Source organism: Biomphalaria glabrata, chromosome 1 (genome assembly GCF_947242115.1).
Source record: "Biomphalaria glabrata chromosome 1, xgBioGlab47.1, whole genome shotgun sequence".
Lineage (NCBI taxonomy): Eukaryota > Metazoa > Mollusca > Gastropoda > Planorbidae > Biomphalaria > Biomphalaria glabrata.
The window spans coordinates 69,709,254-69,733,607 of record NC_074711.1 but is presented as its reverse complement, the minus strand read 5'-3'; the positions used below and the strand labels follow the sequence as shown (position 1 = coordinate 69,733,607).

The 24,354-nt window shown below is 31.7% G+C and overlaps 2 protein-coding genes across 3 annotated transcripts in view; one reads left to right on the top strand and one right to left on the bottom strand.

Annotated features, from left to right (window-relative positions):
• Positions 1–468: 468 nt before the first annotated feature.
• LOC106074913 (phosphopantothenoylcysteine decarboxylase-like) lies at positions 469–10,812 on the bottom strand. Of its 2 annotated transcripts, none has more exons than XM_013235804.2 (6): positions 10,604–10,812; positions 9,566–9,702; positions 6,272–6,367; positions 4,362–4,490; positions 1,025–1,193; positions 469–646 (listed from the first exon to the last, which is right to left on the bottom strand). In XM_013235804.2, the coding sequence occupies exons 2-6, from the start codon at positions 9,677–9,679 to the stop codon at positions 525–527; spliced, it is 630 nt and encodes a 209-aa protein (XP_013091258.1). In that variant the 5' UTR covers positions 9,680–9,702; positions 10,604–10,812; the 3' UTR covers positions 469–524. The 2 variants fall into 2 exon arrangements, with proteins under 2 accessions (XP_013091258.1, XP_055867203.1); XM_056011228.1 differs by lacking the exon at positions 10,604–10,812 and adding an exon at positions 10,463–10,571.
• A 189-nt stretch (positions 10,813–11,001) lies between these two features.
• LOC106074902 (NBAS subunit of NRZ tethering complex-like) overlaps positions 11,002–24,354 on the top strand; it is a 33,718-nt gene continuing 20,365 nt past the window's right edge. The window contains exons 1-17 of the mRNA XM_013235795.2: positions 11,002–11,188; positions 14,292–14,355; positions 14,832–14,874; positions 15,055–15,135; positions 15,316–15,363; positions 15,519–15,696; positions 17,056–17,144; positions 17,457–17,751; positions 18,075–18,140; positions 18,242–18,370; positions 19,288–19,351; positions 19,442–19,491; positions 19,580–19,723; positions 19,988–20,169; positions 20,660–20,729; positions 22,787–22,912; positions 22,994–23,145. Of these exons, the coding sequence (XP_013091249.2) occupies positions 11,102–11,188; positions 14,292–14,355; positions 14,832–14,874; positions 15,055–15,135; positions 15,316–15,363; positions 15,519–15,696; positions 17,056–17,144; positions 17,457–17,751; positions 18,075–18,140; positions 18,242–18,370; positions 19,288–19,351; positions 19,442–19,491; positions 19,580–19,723; positions 19,988–20,169; positions 20,660–20,729; positions 22,787–22,912; positions 22,994–23,145 (1,868 nt within the window). The 5' untranslated portion in view covers positions 11,002–11,101. The remainder of the gene's footprint in view (positions 11,189–14,291; positions 14,356–14,831; positions 14,875–15,054; positions 15,136–15,315; positions 15,364–15,518; positions 15,697–17,055; positions 17,145–17,456; positions 17,752–18,074; positions 18,141–18,241; positions 18,371–19,287; positions 19,352–19,441; positions 19,492–19,579; positions 19,724–19,987; positions 20,170–20,659; positions 20,730–22,786; positions 22,913–22,993; positions 23,146–24,354) is intronic.

Sequence of the window (24,354 nt, the reverse complement as noted above, 5' to 3'; positions counted from 1 at the left end):
TTATTTGTACACATTTGTCTTGTCATCATTTGATGATGTTTTCTTCCACTATTAATCATTGTACATGGTTGCCACTTGCTGAATGGATGGATGCTCTTGTCAACATTTGTGATTGACTCATGCCTCAATAAAAGAAGGTGAAATAATCTCAAAAAAAAAATCTTTGTTTTTTTTTCTTTTAATGCTTTTATCTTAATGATAAAAAGTTGATTTTCATTATTGAATTATTTATTTTTATTTAATTATTTTCCTTTCTTTCAGAAGAAAAAAAAACTGGGACAGAATACAATTACTTGATTTAAAAACATAATATTTTCAAAAACATCAAGTTTCTTTGAATTTCTTAGAATTACAAATCATTTTAATACCTGGTATTTTAGCTTCATTGACATAAAACTAAACTTATGCTAGAATACAGTCACAAAAAAAAATTATCAATTAAAAAAACTATAATCTATAAATCTAATATTGTATGAACACTAAAAATATTTATTGCATCCTATTATTCTATGTTAATAAGCTAGTTATAAACCAGAAGACTGAGATGTGCTAGGTAAGCTGGTGTTTCCCGCATTTTTATTGAAACTAGATAGACTTTGTTCCACAGCTGAGACCAGTGTAGGAACTTCTGCCATAGCCCCAAAACCTGTGTTTTGAAAAAAAAAATGTAATAAATAAATATTTTTTATCAAATAAAAATGTGATTGCTATTTTTAGTAGAAAGTACTAAACAAAATTTCAGTGGCACTGTAAATGACTTAATCATATAGTAAGTTTATGCTGATGCATTTATTGCTTAAACATTTTTCAAAAGCCTTAATATTAGTAGTATTTGTTCAAAATACTGTTGAAATAAACATTTTTCAGTGCATGTGCAAAATATTTTTTTGTGTGTGCTGATTCATGTTCACCAAAAACATGCAGACTATTCATTTGATTAACAGAGTTAAATTGTATAAATTCTCTGCTACTTAGTATATGAAAGTTGCAGATATACCTGCATTATGAAGAACTAAATAAATACCTGTATCACCACAAGCCAACTTTTTACTAATGCAAGGTATTTCTTTATAGCCAAGTTTCTTCAGCAGATCTATTTGTGTAGCTGTAATGGGATGCTCATACATACAAGTGTTCATTGCAGGAGCAAACATGAGAGGCTTATGGAAGTCCCATGCTCGGACAACACAAGTCTTAAAACAAACATGCAAGAGAGTGTAGGTGAATGTCTCATTCAATTTTACTTTATATTCTTGGGAATGAAGGAGCCGAAGAACTGAACTATAGAGTAGATGTTAGGATAGCGTGTTGTGTGATGGTCTGTGTTTTAAATCAAGTATTGTGGATTAGAAAAGTGTTCATTTGTTATTTAGGCTATCAAAATTTTGTTATTGCCAAACACAGACCTGTATATTGAGAAGATTATAAGGAAGCTGTAACAATATGCAGTAAAAGAGAAATGGTATAATAATGTCCAGAATTATTTTTTTTAAAGTTTGATCAAAAAGATCCAGAAATAAATTGTACAAGCAATTTAACAAATATTTTATTCTTGATATTGCCTTGCTACCATAGCAATTAGAAAAGTGGATATATAAGCAATGCCAAACAAAAATCTAAATTATTTTTAGACCTTTTTATCTTCATCACACACTCCCCCCCCCCCCCCCCCCCCCTAATGAGTTTGTACATCATGTTATCTCTCCCACACCCAAATGACCCAATCTCATACCAAGTTGAAATTTTGTACCTGATAAAACAAAAATCAATAAAAAAAATTAAACAATTTGTTGATTGATTATTGGTAACTAATTATTTTGTTTGGTATTGAATAAGGGAGAAAAATTGTACTTAATAGATATGGTGGCATAAGTTGAATTAGTCCCCTTTATACTTTGTGTAGAAAATTAGGTCAATGCCTAAAAGTTTGAAACTAACAATCGATATCTTTGAAACTTTCCATTTTCATAGGCACTTTGCTGGTACAATGGTTAGAATATTGGCTTGAGGAGTCTTGAGCCCTTAAGTTCAAATTCAACTTTTTTTTTTATAAAATGCATTTAAAGAACTATCACAGTAACCTTCACTCAGCTATCCCCTTCTTTCTCCTTCAATCTGAAATATTCTCTTAAAGGAATGTATGAAATGATTTGAAATAGCTTCTAAATGGCTTACAAATAAAACATTTATGCTAATAATTCAAACTAGTCGTCCAGTGGCGTAGCATATGCTGCTATTTTGCAGGGCCAACCTTAGGCCACTGCAACCTCGCACTGTCATAGGACCTGCGCTAATTCTAGGCGTATAAATTATTAAATTAAATCATTTTATAACTTATAACAGATTTCCCGCTGTCTCCTGTCCATTTACCAGGAGTTCCTGGAAATCTCCTGAAATTGCAAAATATACGAAAAAGTCCTGGAAATATCCAGAAATTATTAAAATCTTTTGAAAACTCATACAAATCTCCTGAAATATACAGACAAAAATTGTCATTTTGGGGTGTCATTCAATATGGAAAATGCCAAACAATAAACAAGCATTTATAAAAAAAAACACACACAAAAAAACGACCGGAATTTGTTATCAAGGCTCAAGCCTTCTCAGGCTTCTGAAGTCTACACTGTAACCTCTCTGCTTGTGGAGAGCCTATGAACATGGAAGATTGTATAGTTATCTATTGTTTCTATAGTCTCATCTTATTTTTCATGCTGTGTTCACTAAGACTCAGATGACGACCTAAAAAGGGGACTTATACCACTACTTCAGTCGAGTACAAATTCTTTCCCTTGTTTGAGATATAAAAAAATTTATTAATTACTAATAGTTAATTAACTAATTGATTAATTTTTTAATGATTCTTTCCCTTGTTTCTTTTGAATGATCTTTGTAATAAGTTAGACCCTTTACAATTTGCTTACCAAAAGGGTAAAGGTGTAGACGATGCCATCCTAAATATCTTAAACTGTGTCTACAAACATCTGGACTTACCGAACACTTATGTAAGATTGTTCTTTATTGATTTCTCATCAGCTTTTAACACTATACAACTTCATTTACTCATTGAAAAGATGAAAGCGTTGCAGATTAGTCCATACATAATACTATGGGCTAATGAATGTTTGACCCAGAGAGCTCAGAGGGTTAGGGTAAACAATGTTATATCTAATGAACGCATAGTTCACACAGGGGCGCCCCAGGGGGCTGTGACATCGCCATTGTGGTTCATTTTGTACACCAATGATTTTCAATCCGATAGTTCTTGTTGCTCCTTCACAAAATTCGCTGATGATGCGGCTCTTCTTGCCCTGCTCTCAGAGAGCTCAGACGTAAATGAGTATTTCAAAGAAATAGAACAAATTGAAAAATATTGTAAAGATAATTTTTTATTATTAAATGTAAAAAAACCCCAAAGAAATGATAATCGATTTTCGTAGGGACAAGAAGGAAAATGATATTGTTTCTGTAGCTGGAGAGACTATTGAAATTGTGCAAACCTTTAAATACCTTGGTACTATCCTAGACCATAAAATAAATTTTACTGCAAATACTGATTATATCAGCAAAAAAGGGCAGCAAAGATTACGATTACTAAGAAAACTGTCCTCGTTTAATATTAGTGAAAAGGCCTTGGCTATGTTTTATCACGCTCACATCTGCAATATTTTAAGTTTCAATATCACTGCCTGGTATGGCAATCTGAGCATTAAAAATAAAAATAAACTTCATAGAATCCTAAATGCTGCTGGCAAAATCATTGGCAAAAAACAAACCCCATTTGGGCAGTTGTGTGAGACAAACATCTATAAAAAAGCTAACAAGATCCTCGAAATAAAGAATCACCCTTTGTGTCAGGATTTTGTGATTTTACCATCACAAAAGAGATACAAGACACCGATAGCAAAGACAAACAGACACAAATACTCTTTTGTTCCCCTGGCAATCAAATCATTAAATAAGAACAATCTGGTATAAACTTTGTCACATGTAAATTATGAGTGAATCTGGTGTGAATGTACATTTTGGTTTCTTATAGTTATAATGTTTTTTGTTTGGTGTAATGTAAGACAAATTTCCTTACGGATAATAAAGATTATTATTATTATTATTATTATTATATAAAAAAAAAATTAATTACTAATAGTTTATTAACTAATTGGTTAATTTTTTAATGATTCTTGTGTTGTCAGGTAAAAGAAATAATTTTGCAAAGTGGAGAAGAAATAACATGTACAAACTTTTTACAAGAGAGAGTTGATATAATCTTTGTAAAAAGCATTTTAACAAGCGGTACAGAATTCCCTAAACTCCTTTACAGCTCTTTAAGTCTAAAGTTGATGAGATAAAAGATATCTACTTACTAGAAGATTATCACAGAGACCATTAGCAATTTTTGCTAAAGTATTTGCATCTAATGGTGCTATGATCATTACATCTGCCCATTTTCGTAGTTCTATGTGCAGTACAGGATCTTGGATACTAGACCATGTCTACAAAGTAATACACAGTTTCCAATTTTGGTTAAAAAAAAGTAAAGTAATATTACAATCATAATATTAATTCCAGAGGAAGACTGGGTGTCAAAATGGTCCCTTGCATAACCATGCAATCCGACCCATACATCGAATGTCATGATGGGCATCCATTCATACTTGTCCTCATAATAAGTTAAGTTTGAATGAAAAAAAAAGCATGCATGGGTTTATATAAAGTATTGTATTTCAACATATTGGCAGACTGGTAGGTTCCAAAACAAGCCAAACTTAATTAGTTATCAAATTATACTTTATTAATGGTTTTGAAATTATTTGATTTTTCTAAAGGTTAAATATAACACGTTAAAAGGAAATTTAATTAATGTGATTAATATATGATATCCACGTTCAATGCATAAAGAAGATTTCTAATCCATGAACCAATCACTGCCACATCATTTGTAATTGTTTCCAAATCATTTTCTAGTAGAATGTCAAGTTTAAAAAGTGTTCTTGTGTGGTGGTACTCCCTTGTCTATTCTTTACAAATTTACACATGTAGAAACTTCTTTCACAAACTGCTAGTGTAGGCCTACATGACAACATAATCACAAACTTATAAGCCAAGCTGATTAAAGATGCACCCCTAGTAATAAAATTCTGCAACAGCAAACAACACTTTGTTCTCAACTTCCATAACACCATCCAAACAAAATTTATTGCCCTGTTCATATTATATGTTTCCCGCACTTATATTTATCAGCCTAGAGTCCACTGAGTCATATCACAGAAATTTCTGGGACATGCAAGATCTTTATAAAACAGGTTTCAACAAGGCTTGAGGTCTATAATGGCGTTAAAAATCTGGATATTATATGCTTTTCAACGTCTAGATTTATCTCATCATTTGCCTGTTTTTTTTTTGCCATTTTAAGAGGCAAACACACTTCTATTTTTGTTGTACACACCATATTATATGCTCTAAGAACATGAAGTTGACTTGTTTGAAGGCAAATTGAAAGTTGTGTGGTAGTGTTGAATATCTTCATAGCAACAAAAATCATTTGACAATCCAACAAACCCAATAATATAATGACATCATCTACAAGTCAATATTGGTGATGATTTTGGTAGATTGCTAATTATAATACCATTACATAACATTGAGTTATGTGTGATACATCTTCTTCATCTAGCCATCTTTTTGCTACTGAGCTGTAAGCTCTTTAGCAGTGTGTGCAATGGAAAAGTAGCAAGCTATTCTTCTCAGTTGTTCTGCAATGCCATACAGAGTGTTGGCTATGCTAGGCTGTTGTGGTAATAGGATCTGTCTGATGTGAGCTAAATTAGGGCATTCCAACATGGTATGAACACAGTTTGCTAGTGATAAATAAGTGAGGGTTCTGTTATAGATTCATCATTCACCTGGCAAATTGTATAGGTATGTTGTTCAATAAGAGTTTAGTGTGTATAAGTGATTAAAGCTCACTAGAACCACTGCATAATGATAAAGCCTATTTCATTGCAGCAAATGTGTTAAGATAGCATTACACTGTAAAGTCTGTAAAATATCTTTTATAAAGGGTAAGGACAAGGCCAATCATGACACTCTAAGAAAGAAAAGATTATAAAATATTTAAAAGAGTTAATTGCCATTACTGCCATTATAAACAGCTCATTAGGCTGTAGTCCCACCAGTCCATTGGGTGTCTGCTCAAAGGATATTTGCCTATACACCCTAATGGTCAATCCACACTAATTATTTCCCTTTCTGCTATTCAATTAAGGCTACTTACCTCCCATTCATCACTATCTGTATATATAATAACATTCTGTTCTTCTTTCCTAAAGAAGTGCAAAGCATGTTGGGTAGAAACAACTTTTATTTCAGGCTGTTTGGAATAAAGATAAATATAAAAGATATCTAGTTCTAAATCATTATTAACAAGTAGCAACATTTCATATACATCTGATTTCTCAAAAGCAGGAGCAAACAAGAGAGCTTTTCTTTCCAATATTCTTTCATAGAATGGGCAGATAATCAGATTAATAATGATTGTTCAAATGATGTCATTATTTACATAGAAATAAAAAAGTTGTAAATTATAAAATGTGAATATAATAGGAACTGAGGAAGATATTATAACATGAATGACAAAGCATGTCAACCCTATTCTATGATAATGTTACATTGGATGACTGATGTCAGAAAGATATTGCCAGAAAGATACTATGAATGTAGAATACTACATCAGAATGGAGCTGGTTTTGATATTGAGGGAGGTCATGAGAGTGATTGCACTGGTACAAGCATGGTCTCTTCCTGCACATAAACAGGGAAACACTTAAAAGCACTGCCATCTTTCTGGACCATGCTGCAAGAGATTTAGCTCACTACAGAGTCTTAGAGTATGGAGAATTTAAAAAGTTTGTCAAATAGAAACTGAAGCCAATAGGGGAAATTGAAAATACTTTAGCCAACTTGGATAAACTAACTTAAAAAATGCAATTGCTCCCACTGTTGAATACTTTTCAGATATGGGTGCTGACACAGTCTACAAGTATGGGTGCCACCACAACCACTTGTTTCATGAATTGATGTCACTACTAGAGCTAAATCTATATAGTGGTGCTATCTCCCAGTGTGTCAGGGACGTCTTTCACTACTTCTGAATCAAAGAAATGACTTCCATAGCTTCACAGTCTCAGGAACAACTTCAACTGTCATGAATTTCAGAAAGGACAAACAATATCACACCCTATGAACAATATCACACCCAAAGCAACACCACTGACTGCTTGTGTTTATTCCTCAGTCACTGTTAATTTCTTGACTATGTTCTCTTAATGCAATGCTTTTCAAACTTTTGCCAATGGTGCCCCCCTAAATAGAAGAGTTTTGTTTGCACCCCCTTTAGATAGTTGGGGACCTAAGGGAGCACTGTAAGCTTGCAAGGTGAGCACTGTGAGGGTTTTAGGAATGTAATGAAAAAGAAAACAAACTTAAGTCTATTTTCAAGTTATATTTTATATAAATATTTATTATATGTTGCAAATCCAAATTTAGGTATTAACTGTTATTAAAGCAAAGTCCTTTTTAAAAATAAAATGTTTTGAAGATAAATTTTTTCTATTTTGTATATTAAAAAAGGTTCTTCCTGGAAATAGTTTAAGAGAAGCCGTAGGTTCTCCCATATACAGGAATGGAGTCTGATGAAGTGCTGTAAGCTCGTCCAGCAAGGGTCAAGTATTTTCCAGCATTTTTAGCATCAGAACTCACTTTTTCAAGTAGTAATAAGAGCTCAAATAAAAAAAAGGATAGGACAGGCTGATATATCATATTGAAGTGTTTTCTTGCAATAGAGCATACTATTCATTTTCTTTAAAAAAAAATCAAGATCAAATTAAGTCTAATAAAGAAGGAGGCAGCACTGACCAATCACTTTTATGTGAGAACATTTAAGTTACATATAGTGTACATATTTTTGTAATGTGCATGATTATTGTAAGATCATCTTTGTGTTAAGTAAGATGTTAGGATGTAGACCTTTTTAATTTTTGTCCCACAAACATTGTCAACATAATAATGTACAACAGTCAGGAGAATTTCGACCATTTAAGTGTTAAGTCAAGAAGAATCCTGCTAGAGGAGACATTTTGAAAAGTCATCTTCAAAAAGATTTCAGTTGATATTGTTGCAGATGCCTCTCAATTTAACAGTATACATTTTAAAAGGTCTTTATTAGAAGATGAAACAACATTTAAAACATTCTAATCTGTTAAACAATTGTAATAATGCTATTTTACTAGGTTAATAATCAAACATGGATTGATAACTTGAATGAAAAAAATTGACTGGCTTCACACCCACCCTTTATGCCTTCTTTGAGAGGACATCATGCCCCTTTAGGGGTGGCAAGCCAAACAGTTTGAGAAACACTGCCTTAATAACTAGGTCCTGCTTCTTTCTAGCCTTCTGGCCAATTGAATGTTCATCTAAGATTAATTGTATTACTGGGGACTGTTAACGATATTTTTTTCACATTTTTTTTTTCATTTTAGTTCTCATGTTCATAAATACTGTTGTCTTTCCAAAAGTAGAGAAAGCTTGATTTTTTTTTCATTTAAAATTCTATCACTCGCTAATCATCTAATGCATCAACAAATATTTGTAAAATAGATGTTTGTAAAATGAAGAGTAATATAAATTCTCATGTTGCCTGTATGTTTAAATCACAATGAATGTGACTTATCTATTCCCAATGAAATGTGATGCAGCTTTTGAAGTAGCTAAAACTCATCAATAAAATGATAATCGGAACTTAAATTAGTTAAAATATAGTATGAACATATACCATAGCTACTTTAAGTACAAAGATTCAATATAATAAAAGTATATTAAAAAAACTAATAACTTTTGATTAAAATGCCTTCTGATTGACACTTCATGTAGCAAAATGTACATTTCCAGGAATATTTGCAGATTTCTGCACAGTCATTTTTATATTGTTTATATAACTTATTATCATAGCTGACCCCATTGCAATTTTTGGTTAGTTGTGAAGAAGGAGAAGGGGCTTGTAGGTTTTTATGAAGCACCAAAAAGGTGTTTGGCTTGGTGGTATAAATTGCTTGACTCCTTAATCATAGGGGCTAGAGTTAAATGTCCTGAAGGAAAGATTTTACTTGATTTCAGTGGTGTTTGCTTAGCAGCACCAAAACAACACCATAGAGTCATTTTTTCACAATATTCCCAATTCAATATGGCAATATGCCAACAAAAGATATTGGATCTGAGTGCACTGAGTATGCTATAGTGTATAGTTAAAGTAGAAATATTATGAGACATTTGACTTAAGTTTCAAAGGTTCTTTTGGAAATGAAGCTTTTCACTTACTATCCCAACTTCTTATTGGATGGCTGGGATAAGACAAATGAAATGGGGAGGATTTGAAATTAGGACCATCCTAATATATCATGCAGCCAGCATGGTCCAACATTATATTATAATAATCATAAAAATAATGTATAATAGTAATTATAATTGCTTTATAATTAATTTCATGTAAATGTGTTTCATGTAAGTTTACCTTGGGATTCAGTTGCTGAAGAGATTCAATTAGCATTGGGATTTTTATAGATGCAACACTTCCTGTGCATCCAATCAGTATATGAGGAGCTGGCATCAATTTTTCACTAGCCATTACTTAATTAGTACCTTCTAGATCTAGATTATATTCTATTTCTATATTGACTATATCTAGTGCTAAATTAGGTGACTAATCTGTCTAATGAACTAGTAACTTAGTTTTAGAACATTTATAGTTAAACTAGGCTCTAACAAGATATTATTTATATAATTGTATGATAAAACAATTATAGATTGATAACTTGTATAACTCTCTATATAGAATATATATTACAGTTAATGAAACCTAAGCCTAAGCCTATATTCTATTTCTATATCTATTCTATAGATATTCTATATCTAGTGCTAAAACAGGTGACTAATCTGTCTAATAAACTAGTAACTTAAAACATTTATTTATAGTTAAACTAGAATCTAGATAGATATTATTTATATAATTGTATGATAAAACGAATATAGATCGATAATTTTTATGACCCTATATATAATCATAATATATAATACAGTTAATGGAGCCTAAGCCTATACCTATAGGTATACCTAGAATTAGAATCTAGATATATAAAAATTATTATAAATGTATTGTATACATTGATTGACTCAAGTCTTTTATCAATCTCATTATAAATATTATTATTTATTAGATCTAGAGTTCTAGACTAGTCACTAGATCTATATTATATTAAATTATATTGTTTTATTTATATTAATTAGATCTATATTTTATAGTCTTATTTAAACATGACTTATTATAGCATAATAATATTGATAACTACATTTATTTATCACATTTATTATGATTAGTATCATTAGATAATAGATAATTAATGACAATTACTGAATTAGTCAATTAGTCATGAATGATTATATTATACTATACTATTAACTAGTCTATATCTAGGTATACTAGGACTAGATCTATATTTTTATAGTATTTTAAATTTAGTATGATTATGATTAATATGATTAGTAGGCCTACACTACAGGCTACAACATAGTCTTAGACACTAAGACAGTCTAGCTAGATAAGTAATTTCAGACGTCTTGACATATCACGCGAGATCTAGATATCAGACTAAATCAACATCTAAATCTAATCTAGATTTCTATTTGAGTAGTTTATCGACTCTATAAATATCAACATCTCTAGAGTAGTCTAGAGGCAGTGGCAAACTAGTGGATAAAAGAACTGACAGCAACCAAAATATAAACATCACAGACCTATATTATGTCTGTGGTAAACATTTATTAAAGGTAATTCCCGATAACAAATTTATTAATAGGTCATACTCTCTACAATATTTTTAATAGCATTAAAATATAAACTAGGATTTTTAAAACATAAATAGGTTTAATTTAAAATAAAATTTAGCTAATCTTAGTATAACTGAATGTAATCTAAACTAAATATCAGAATATATTTAGATTTAAGATAATAAACAACAGATGTAGTAGAGATTTTGATATTATTATAGACATGGCCGACGTGGAAAGCAAAAGTAGTGAAAACATACTTTACGATTTATCAGTGTTATGTGAATGGAAATACGAAAACGAATTATTTGTAAGGAAATCTGTGTGTGGTTTATGTTGAATATTATATTATATTATTTACCATGAGGCCCGTACAAGACTCTGGCACCCAAAACACCCTTATAAGTTATAGTACTATTTTATTATTTTTTTACTATACTATAACTATAATTATAAATTTAAAATTAATAATACTATTAAACTATTATAACTATATTCATATATTATATACACTATACTATACATACTCTATTATCTATAGTACTATATAGTGACACTATAGTGTGTAGTATAGTGTGACTATATTCTATATTATAGTTTTTATACTATATTAAAAAAATTAAATAATATTACTTACTATAACAAACAAACATTTTACAAACATTCTATATTATAGTTTTTATACTATATTACTTACTATAACTCAGTATATAAGTTATATTTATAAGTAACTATAGTAGTATTATTGTCTATAGGTACTATAGTAATGGAGTATAGACTAATAGAAATAAAACTAGATCATATACAGAGAGATCCCTCAGACTCCTTGATTTGGAAACCATAGGTACTGGCCTCACTGGGCACTGTGCAGTTCATCTCATATGATATGAGTCACTATGATATATCATAAAAAAAAATAATATATGCATAATATTGGTCTTCTAGTCATCTGAACGTTCCAGCATAGAAATATATTAATATTAAACATATACAGATACAAATTAGATCTATTTTTGCTTTAAATGCTCACATCAATTCAATGACAATAGTGTCAATAATATCAAATAGATAGTATTAGATAGGTTAGAGTCTAGATCAAATCTATTTTTTTAATCTAGATCTATAATAATTAATATATTACCTTATATATAATACAAATGTTACTTAAAAAAAAAGATGATTAATAATAATAATACTTTTCTATTAATTCTCTAGTACCAGGTGACAGAGCCTCGCTCGTTTGAATAATTTGTTAAGGAAATATATTTACTTATTTTGGATAGGGTAAAGACTCCCAATTTGAAAAGTTGCTTTTGTGTTCTTTTAGTTCTAAATGTCAATGTACATGGCGATTAGAAAATAAAGTCTCTAAAGTCAAAGTCCCCATACAGAACTCGCCTGTATTATAGGCTTGATACAGGAGGCATTTCTAGTCCGAATCCATTGCTTCACAGAGCTGAGAGAAAAGTCAGGATGCAAGCGGCTGAGATTTGATGAAGTTTACAACTTCAATCACTTGATCCAGAACAGACATCAAATCTTTCGCCAAAGATTTGAAGGCAAGAGCTTAAGTGATTAACTAATACATTTGGATTTTTTTGACGCACAATCCCTTTCTATTTCCCTGCATGGAAGGACAGCCATTGGTGCAAACACTGACACAATTTTTCCACTGTAATTTGAAGAGCAAAATGTTTTCGTTCACCACTTTGAAAATATCTTCACCTTTGGTCGTAGTTGGTAAATCTTTGCAAAATAAGAATTCGTTGACACATTTTTCATCATTTATGAACCAAATAAAAACTAGCAGCTGGGCTTCGCCGCTAACATCAGTGGATTTATCAACTTGAAGAGACCACAGCAGAGACACTTCATCATCAGTCACGTCAAAGTGTTTGCAGATTTGATCTTGTAAATCTGACAATAAGTCAATTCTGCCTGAGGTAGTATCATTTCACAAAGGAACTTTTTTAACTTTTTCGGTGCAATGACTGATTCAGCCTCTGTGTGTGCTTTCTTGCGTTTTGCTAATAACCGAGCAACCTTATAACTTGCTATCAATCCCTTTTCTGGCAGCTTTAGGTAGTTCATAAGTTTCTTAGCTTATTTTGTTGAGCCCTGATGTTTTCAAAGTATTCATATCAATTTTATCATATAGATCTAATATGATATAATTTGATGTTTTTGACCCCTAAAAAATGTTCGCTCAGTGTTTGTGACCTAATTCATGCCTTAACCGTTGGCACTTGGTCGATCAATAATTAGCCCTTTCCCCTCAATAGTAAAGTTTTGTGTTAACCTTATGGCTGCAGTTGGGTTGAGTTTTGAAATTTCCTACTAGACCATAATCATCAAAATAAAGGCGTATTTTTTTTAAATACGAAAGGGTGTTCAAGATGTACTGAAAACTGCAGGGGGGGGGGGGGGGGGGGTCCGTAATGTAAGTTACTCTAAAAGTATTAATACTAGTCTTGAGTCTAGTCTAGATCTACCCTAACCCCATCATTTATAAACTGAATGAAGCATAACATTTTTTGTTGGTTACTTAGCTGTAATGCCTAACCAGATGAAACAGTAATTGAATAATAATAATGTATCTATATCAAATAGTGCTCTAATAAAAATATTTTGAACCTATAGCAACTGCTGGATTGTGGTGTACTTCCCCACACTGAACAGACTTTTCACTTTTCTGTAAATAGGCCTACTATTGCTGACACTGCTGCATTGTTTGGTTTACTATTTACAAATTCCAGCCACTGGTCATTAGATAGTTATATTTTAACAAGTATTGTGTAATGCTGCATTGGCTTGACATAGTAATTTTTAAATACATATTTTTACATAAAAGAAGAGACATACATATTTCTTACCTATTTTGACACATCATTATCAAGAGAAGATATGTCTTGCTAAAGGTAGCAATGCTTTTGGCTGTCTTCAAAGAATGTTCAGAATATGTCTCTTTATCTCCAGAAAAGAAATCCCTTTCTATCAGGTATCTGTTGTAGTTTTCATTGAGACATAAGTTCTACATAGGAACCTTTTAAAGCTCCCAGAATGATTTCAACTATGGTGCTTGTGCTCAATTATGGGGTTAAGATAACAAGACTACACAACAAATACAAATCTTTGATGATTGTCATTATGAATAGTAAATCCCATTTGTGTGATGACTCCAAGTCAAAGGCTATTCATTTTTAGTTTTAGTTTAAAGAAGGAGAATATGACAGAATTGCTTCCTCAAAATGCTCAGATGCCACTTTACACTCTACAGCATTAAAAAAAAATTCAGATTTTTTACTATTAAAATAAATGTTAAAATTACTTTTATGTGTGCTTGAATATATTTGTTCTCTTTTTATATATCTTCCAGATATAAAAATAATTTTGATTTTTTTTTTTGTCTTAAGGTTCGTAGCAACAGAGAAAAAGTTAACACTTCACTGATAGGAAGAGTCTCTTCACTAGTAAGGCGTAAGTATAATTTCAGTTTCAGAAATTATTTATTTCTCAAAATTATTGAATTTTCATTTTCATTGATATTATTTAAATAGTGTTAGTTTATGTGAAAAGTTTGAATGTTTCACTAGACTTCTATGGGCTAAACAAAGTTTGATCACAATTTTTCACTCTAGACTTCTATGGGCTAAGTAAACTTGTATTTAAATGTTTCATTAGAATTCTATAGGCTTAGCAACATTTTATTTGAATGTTTATCTAGAATTTTATGGGCCAAGCAAACTTTTATTTGAATGTTTCACTAGAATTCTATGGGCTAAGCAAAGTATGATCACAATTTTTCACTCTAGACTTCTTTGGACTAAACCCTTTAGGTTATCAGAACAGCTAATTAAGATCAAATTTACCATCCTATTAGAATCATATAGGCCAAGTATTTTAAAAATGTTTTTTTTTTTTGCAAATGTTGACCATATCTTTTTTTTTTTCAGGCTCAACATGGACATTTTTAAGAAGTGCTGGTGTTCCAATGCAGTGAGTTTTTTAAACAAAATTATGTGGCCTTTAAAACACTGATAATTTGGATCTTTTTGTTATAAATAATAATTTATCTATTATTTAATTATATTTTTTTCTTTGTTTTCTTGAACAGCTCTAAATGTTAAATATTTCTTTTTGTAACTAAAATGATTCAACTTTATTTTTCTTGAAAAGGATGCCAACACCATGCTTATTACCTGAACAGTTGGTCAAACTCAAAAGCAGTCAGAATAATTGGAAAATAGCAGTCAGCAAGTAAATAACTGTTTCATTTTAGAGAAACATTTTATTGATTTAAGAATAATATTTTAAAGCTGAAACACTTTGCAAAAATAATTTTTCCATAAATACTTAAAGGTTTTTCTTTATAAAGAAAATGTTATAAAGAAATATCTATTACAATATTCTTTTTTTTTTTTATTTATTTCTATTTAGCTCAGGCACCTATGTGGCAGTGGCTCAAGAAAATGGGATTGAAATAAGGTAACTTGAAATAAGATGATATTTTAACATGAACAAAAATGAAAGATAATATCTAACATTTGTCATGGAAATTATGTTTCTAATGCTTTTATAGTGTTCTTTTTTGGTAGCTTTCTTTACTGACTCAATGACTTTGTTGTTTTTTTTTAATGCAGATCACATCGAGATAACTTGGAGACACCTTGTGGTAGGAATGCATTTCCTCTGGATCCTTACCCACAATGGCGCTGTATAGTATGGAGCGATGATGAGACCATGGTTGCTTGCTCACGAAGTTGTGGTGCTGTGGATGTATTTGATATTGTTGGCTCTCTTCTTTTTACTATTCCAGGGGTTAGTAAGAGCAAAATTTGACTTTGTTAGATTACTTAAGCATATCCTATGTTTTTTTTTAAAGATATATGACAATGCACTTAAACTTTGGTCCAAAGGAAATTAAGTGGAAGAAGAATGTTTATTTACAGTTGTATAGATTTAAAATGATGAGATGAGGTTAATAAGTACTACAGTTGTCAGGTCACATGCTTTTTTTAGGTCACACATGTGTATCCATCTTGAATGCCTATCAGGTTCTACTTATTTATAATTGACATCAGTCATGCATGTTCCTGACATATCTTCTCAACCATTCGCTCAAACATTAAGAATGGAATAAGGGTAGCATTCAATATGTACGATGAGATGATTCTGACAATGAGCATACATCCATGAAGTACTAACCAGTGCTTAATTTAATTACATACAATATTGGTAAATACTAATTGGTTAAAACAGTAAAAACTAAGTATTCTGCCCATTGTGGTTATGTGACAGAAGTGCTACATGATAAGCACATCCCTCACTGGACCAACAGTCATATAGGGATCCAGCCCCACTTAGTAAGTGTGAAAATGGTAAATGAAAGCCCACAGTTAAAAAGTAAAAAAAAGCCCACAGTTAGCTCCATTTAAATGTACAAAGACCAATGGCCCTGTATTAGTGACTCTACAAAAAGATATTGCAAAATGAATACAAACAGTTTCTAAATGAGATAACAATATTGGGCACAACTCAAAGAACAAATAGCCTCAGCCTGGCCTAAGCACAACCAGACGAATTGGGTCTATTAAGAATCACAGCAAACATGACATTCACTCTTTTAACTACTGGGAGGAGCACAAAGGCATATATTTGCAGGGCTCTTTCACACACATTTCATCATTATCCTGGCTGTGTACTTGATACCTTCTTAGCCTCTAGGGTATATTGGTTGTTTCTTCTATGCACCAATGTTATTTGCTATCTTACAGGTCTCAGGAACAGATAACCACATCTTCAAAAAAAAAACACAGCACCACACACTTCCTCATTCTTTCTACTGTAAGCAAACTTCTTACAGGCAACCAGTAAGGCTCAGAAGAGTTACCTTTACACTATTGTCTCCATTTCTCTCACCAGAGAAACAAAAATTGAGGTGGAAGTCATTAATTCTCTTTTAACAGTAGTGTTTTATTTATGTTCTAAATGGAGCACACCTATTAAATAATGTGCAACCCAGGTTCATAAAAATATTATTTGCAATAAAAATTTTGAACTTATAGGTTGTTTCTAGCCTAATAAGAAATGTTTTTTTGGTTCTTTTAGCTTTGTGTAAAATAGGCATTAGCTACAAGCATACATGTCATCATCTTTCTTTGTCTGTTCATGTTATAGGTTCAAGAGGATGGATTAGGTTCACTAGATTTAAGTGATGCTGTGGCTGCTCTCATTTTTACTGATTATAAACCTGTTGATAAACTTTGGTAATATTTTTTTTTTTTTTTAACTAAAAAGGGACTTATGTTTAAATTTGAGATTAGTGAAAACCTTTAGTTATTGTAATTTTTTTTCATAATCAGCTTTTCGTGTATTGTTTTTAACATATTTGGCTCACAATGCAGTGGTGATAAAGTCATTGAAACATTTTTTACTGAAGGAAAAAAATATTATTTAAATAGTTAAAATATTAATAGGCTTTCTATATATCCCACCCCATTTAATTCTTGTATTCTCTTTTAGAATTTATATCCCAAATAAAAACAAAAGTGATAATTGATGGCTGGATTTGGTTTCAGGACCTCTGAGCTACTAGTGATAAATTATCATGGTTGTATGTCCAGTTACTTGGTGGATAGAGACAATGGTTTCAAACTCAGGTACACTTTTGTTTTTGCCTCTGAGTACCCTAGAGGTATTAGCTCTGTGTCCTTCGATGTCAAGCACAAGATTCTGTTTGTTGGTGGCACTGGGCTAGTTGATGCTTCTCTTAGCTCCTCCAAAGCCAGGCAAGAGGGCATCTCAGCTTGGAGGTTACTGTCTGATGCACCTTATTGTAAGCTAGTTACTGATTACGAGGAAGATAAACTTAAGGTATGAGTTGGCTAATATGAAAATATTTAGTTACTATTGAGAGTTTAAAAAAATCATTCCAATGTGTGTCATTGTGTTTGAATTTAAACAATAAAATTTGTTTTAGCCATAATTTTTCTTCAACGTGCTTTCATTCAACTGTTATTTCATGAAATGTAAACATAGAATACTTTTCTTAAAGAATATAACATTCTAGATATGTTATTTAGAAGAAATGATCAATCATATATTATGGCTGTTTATTAACTCATTAAAATAAAAAAATAAAAAGTTTTGTCTACTTAAGAAAAAGACTTACTACATTTATTGATTCTTTATTTCAGGCCAAAATGAAAGTTTCCTTCTTGTCTAAATTGAAAGTACCTTATTCATGGAACAACCTTCAAGTGGTAAATTTTTTTTACCCATGATCAGTACATAATAGAGTCATGTAAGGAATTTACAAATAGGGATGTGAATTTCTAAATAATTGTATTTTTTTCCATTTCAGGATGGTATTTTTCATTTGTGTTTATCACCTGCTACATCATTGCTTGTAGCTATCCATTTCTCTGGGAAGTTGTCTGAATGGGAAGCACCATCTTTACGTCTGAGAAATGAGTTTGACTTAGAAAGCCAGGTAAAAGATGCTTTTTTGTTTCTTTTTAAAAAGATAGCCTTTAATTTTTTTTTCTTTGATGTTTGTTAGTCATTATGGTTGGTTTTGCCCAAACATTTTGCTACTTTTATTTAAATATAAATATTTGGGGTGTGTTTTTATGCATTAGCTGGTTATGTAAATCAATGTATAAAAAAAGCTTATAATGCAAGTATATAATATAAGCACTTTATTAATGTGACTCTTGACAATAAATTCTTTTCTGTAAGTGTAAATGATAAATCGAAGTTTTCAAATGAACATGTTATTTGAAATTAGAAATTCGACCTGAAAACTTGTAGTAGATAATGTTTACTGGCTTAATCAATGTGTAAATGAGTAGATCTTGTCTATCAAAGCTGACATATTAATGTTGAAGTAAGGTTTTATATTGACCTTGTCAAAATGATGTCTTGTTGAAGACTTGAAGATGTGTAATTAAAATTATTGACTATCAATGATGTGTGTAATTTTCCTTGACCAAATGTTTGTATGTAGAATTAGATGTAATAGGAACATATAGTTTTACATCTTTCTATCTGCTAAAATTGTTAAATATATTGACATAGCCATCTATGATTACTATTAACTGGCATGCACAGAGCATTAAGTGACTGTAAAGATACCCTGATACATGCCCTTGTCTTTCTTCTATACAATTTTAAATAGACTTTTCCATGAGCCACATTGACTTACTACCCATTCTTAGAAAGTTCTTTCATGCTGGTCAGTCTGACATCTTGAACTGATCAGGGTTTTAACTTGAAATTTATTCTAGCCTCTATATTTTTTCTTTTGACCTTGTTGTTTAATTCTGCTCTGTTGTCCAAATACACATTTGATTATGACAGGTTTTGATTTGTATTTCATTCACCTTAATTTTTTTTTCTTCCATGTAGCCTGGATGGGATGAGCTGAATCCTGAATTACTTGAGAATCCAACAAAAAAGAAAAGAATAAAAGGTTAAAATATTATTTAATGTTAAGTGAACAAAATTATTTTTTTTGAAAGTCAGATAATTTCACGTACATTTGAATGTTTCTATGTTTCAGATTTGGTCCCACATAAGCAGTTGATTGATGTGAATTTTTGGTCAGAGGATGTAAGTACATTTAATACTCTTGAAATCATTTGCAACCTAATGTCATAGCCTTTATTGTAAGTCAATTTGTTTCTTTATTGTCTTCCAGCTTTTGATTTTGGCTCGATGTACTGGAGCAGTAAGTGTAGTGTCCTCATCAGATCTCCATAACTTGCTTGGAACTTCTTTGGAGTGGTTTGAACCATCACCACAGTTGACTCAGGCGCATAATGGTGGATTTCTTGGTCTAGAGGTCAGTCAAATTTAACGTGATTTTTTAAAATGTATTTTGTATAGCATATATTTCATGCTTATAGCATGCTTAATGCATTATAGTCCAATTGTTTTTGATAGACATATGGGGGGGAGAGGTTATTTGGAAAAAAGTTTCTGTGCTGCGTTCTTTTACATGCACATTAAAACCTTTTGTTTTTTTCTTGCTTGATGATTTATAATATGCCAATAATTAATTATTTTGTTTTATGATTTATAAATAGAAATAATATTTTCATTTTAGTGTGAAATACATTTTCCTAAGAAGCGCATCCTTATGCCTTCTGTCGATAATGGAGATGAGGATGAGGATGACAGTGATGAAGAAGATCCATCTCTGATGGCCAGGTCAACACGTGTCTCTAAACAAGTGTTATATTACCTCACAGATAGTGAACGTTTTCAGCCTCCAAAGAAAAAACCTAGGTTAGCATCTTAATAAATGATTCAATTGGGTTAACGTTATCTTTGAATACCTATATAAAACCCTGATCAATTTGTAAATAATATATTCCAATCACCTTGAACCAATGATCTGTATATAAACAATACTATAAAGATTTTATTATCATAAAAAAGGTGCATTAAAAATATATCCCTAGTTTTATGTATTAATTTATAAGTTCTGTTTTACTTTAACAATCTTATATATCTGCTTTCTTTTTATTTCATAAGCTATTTAAACAAATATCTATTTTATTGACCTTGGTGTTCTTTTAAGACCACATCTATTAGTCTAAAACTTTAAAGTTTTATTTTCCTCTTCACCAATATACTAATATGTCTGAGACATCAAAGAATCTTTTATAGTTTGAGTTTCAATATGTTGTATTATAATTTTGTGTCCAAAAGTATAACAGCCTTAGTTAATCATTAGGCCCAATGAACTAAAATGATTTAATTTCATTCCAAACAGACTTGTCACTAAAGTCTACAGAATTGTTTCTTTGAAATCCACAACACCTGAAGAGTTATTTACTAAAAAGGTAAAATGTCTGCCCAGGGCCGGTCCTACAGATTGCGGGGCTTTATGCGAAACGGATTGCGCAGGGAAAATTCTGGGTTGTGATAAGGATAATATGTGAAAATTAAGACTTTGTATTAGAAAATAAATTCGTCTACATTTTATTAATCCTTTACTAAGTACAAAATCACTGTCAAATTAACTTTACGAGCCATCTACAGTAGATAGTAGATTTTCCAACAAAAAGCCGATAAACATTCTTCCTTTTAGATTTACTATCGAATAGCAAAATATTGCTTTTTTTTTAAGATGTCGAGATAGATGCCAGTGACTATTAAAGTAAATTAAGTATTTGAACTTCTTGTTTTGGTTAAAATTCGCCTTATTATTACATTTTTTATTAAATGAAAGCTGAATATGCCGTGTTTTTTTTTTTTATCGCGAGTAGGATTGGCGTTGTTTTATCTGTTTTTATGGAGATTTGCATCAGTTTTCAGAAGATTTTAATAGTTTCAGGAGATTTTTGTATATTTTACAATTTCAGGAGAATTCCAGGAACCCTTCAACAATAAGTTAAAATGGTTAGTTTTATAATTTACACCTAGAATTGGCACGGGGCCTATGAAAGTGTGGGGTCCACTGCGGCCGCATAGGTTGCAGTGGCCTAAGACCGGCCCTGGGCTAAGAGTAGGCCTATGTTGTTTTTTTTTTTTAATATTTCAGGTTAAACACTTTATTGTTCATGACCATTGTATCTTAATTTATCTTAGTTTTGAGTTTTAAAAAACATAATTAAATGAATAAAAAAAATTAACGAGCCTTTCAACAAATACGTCTGCATGAAAACAAAGTTTTGAACCCAGGTCATTCATGTATATCTATATATATTTTTACATTTGAATTTTTTTTTTTTTTTAAATTTAAAAGTGCATCTATCTCTTTCTTCACAATTAGGACTTACAAATTCAGTGTATATTTAATTATTTGGAAATCACGGATTTACTGCGAATAAATGATTACAATTCATTATCTTTATAAAACTAGAAATATGTGTTCATATTTGAGTGATGTTGTATGTGCATATTTTTGGTCTAAAAATATAATTATACGGCTAGAAGAATGCCCTGGCTGTTATGGTGATAACCAAATGTTGAATTGCTTATTTAAAAGTATTGCATCATGTTTAACATTGCCAAAGTGTGGAAGGACTGCATGCTGCATACCAATTTTTTTTTCCAGTTTCTGGACAAAGTATTTATTGTTTGTGATATGTGACTGAAAAAAACATATAAAACAAACAAACAAAAAATTATGTTTTTCTTTGTAAAATAATTTAGCACAGGGTTCTCAACCTGTGGGTGGCGACCCCCTTGGGGGTTGATTGACGATTTGAAAGGGGTCGCCTAAGGCCATCGAAAATATGGATTGTTATTGTCTATTCTTCTATTGCTGCATGTGTGTAGGGGAGGGATCGCAACAGGGCCTGCCCTAGCATTTGCGGGGCCCTATGCGAAACAGATCGCGCAGGGCCTAGTCTGGGTAGGGATAAGCATAATGTCAAAATTATTTTTTTTTTAATTAGAAAATAGGCCTACTTTCGTCTTTGCAATAAATTTTTATCAAATGAAAGCTCGCAATGCCACTTTTTATTTATTGGCACCCCAAAATGTCAATTTCGTCTATTCTTTAGGAGATTTGAATAAATTCAAAAAAAGTTCAGGACTTTATCATATATTTTGCCTTTTCATGAGATTTCCTGAAGGCCCTGGAAAATCAGGAGGTCGCGAAAACCCTGTTATTTTATATACGTTATAATGGTTTAATTTAATAATGTACACTTAGAATTAGTGCGGGGCCTATGAAAGCGCGGGGCCCACTGCGATCGCATAGGCAGCAGTGGCCTAAGGCCGGCCCTGTGTCTGCCTTGGCTTTATCTTTATTTTTTTTTAAAACATGGAGCCAATTTTTACTTCGTAAATTTAAAATAGCATAGTTTAGATGCTGTTGCAGCAGGTTTGTCATTCATGTTCTGCTGATCCCTGATTGCTAGTCTTCATATTGCAATATTTTCATCTTCAGATTGAAGCTGAAGAATATGGTGAAGCCTTGAGTCTTGCCCAGGCCTACATGTTGGACAGTGATCTGGTGTATCAGAAACAGTGGAGAAAGTCAGCCGTCACTCGAGCTTCCATTGAAGATTATTTGGTAATAACTTAAAAATAGGAATTTCTATCATTTTACAATTTTAGTTCAATGAGTCTTCTTCTCATACTACTTTGTCATCAGTCTAAGATCAGCAAAAGATCCTGGGTTTTACATGAGTGTATGGAGCGTGTCCCTGAGAACATTGATGCCATGAGGGAGCTGTTGGAATATGGATTGCATGGAACAGATTTACCTGCCCTTGTTGCTGTAGGGAAAGGGGAGGATGGTGGCAGGTATGTGTTTGTATTTTTGTTGTTTTTTTTTGCACATATAGTTAGGGACAGTTATCAAAGGTTCTGATATTGTGAACATTTGTTTATAAACTTTTCATTATTCTAATTTTTTATTATTATAGTGTTTACAAAACAATTCTTATAAGTCGGCAATATGATGATTATAAGTTGGCAATGTATGGACGCAGTGTGATTATAATGAATGCTTTGTGTGATCATTTCAACATATTTGCAGACCTGCCTACCGTTACGCAAAATGCGTATTCGTTACGCAAAATCTCCCAAAAATGACCGTCAGTATGCGAATACGCATTTAACCCGTCGCGTTACGCATTTCGTATCCTTTTTCCCCCCCCTCTCTTGACTAGCTTACGAGCGGTCACGGAGGTCACGCTAAGCCGTCCTGTTTGGGGGGGGGGGGGGGGGGACAGAAAAGGTGGGGGAACACATTGTGTCCAGATCTATACGTTGATTGGTTCTTAAAAGCAATTAGATTTAGTCAAGAAATGAAGAACGCGAGAGTGAGGGAGTGGCGGGTTGGTACCAGGTTGGTACCGTCAGTTAGCTGATACTGATACACCAACGTGACTTTTTTTTTTTTTGTAAGTTCATTAGTAGAAATTAATTATGTTGAATCCCTGATTCCCGTATTCATTTGTATAGAAAAAAATATCGAAGTGCTATCGATTCAAAACACATTGAGTGACATTGTAGATATCTAATCTAGATCTGGATTCTAGATCTAGAATCTAGATAACTTGTTATACAGGAATAGATCTAGTTAGAGTCTAGCTTGTCATTACGTTAAATGTCATGATTCTCTACATTACTCTACACTCTGGATCCAATTTAGTTGTAGCATGATTTAGATTGACTAGATCTAGATCGATAACATCTACTACCATCATGATCTAGTCTAGATCTAGACTAGATTCTTAGTCTTGGTATAGAATAGATCAAGGATGAAGGTAGGCCTACGAAAGTTTGGAGTAGACCTACATTTGTAGCGGATCCACGGCATCGGTAACACTCTTGAACCCAGATCTAGAGTAGATTATATTCTATTGATCTAGATTTAGATTGTAGATCTAATCATGACATCTAGATCTAATATTATATATATATATATATATATATATATATATATGACAAAATAGTGGATCGCATAATTGTTACGCATTCTGGTGCCAAAATACGCATTTTGACCAT

What these genes read in the sequence shown, in the direction of transcription:
- LOC106074913 (XM_013235804.2), bottom strand. Translation starts at nt 9,679, where the DNA reads ATGGCTAGTGAAAAATTGATGCCAGCTCCTCATATACTGATTGGATGC. An exon ending in TTCAGCAACTGAATCCCAAG is followed by an intron (nt 6,368 to 9,565) that starts GTAAACTTACAT and finishes TATTCCAAACAG; the next exon opens with CCTGAAATAAAAGTTGTTTC. An exon ending in GTTGGCTTGTGGTGATACAG is followed by an intron (nt 647 to 1,024) that starts GTATTTATTTAG and finishes TTCAAAACACAG; the next exon opens with GTTTTGGGGCTATGGCAGAA.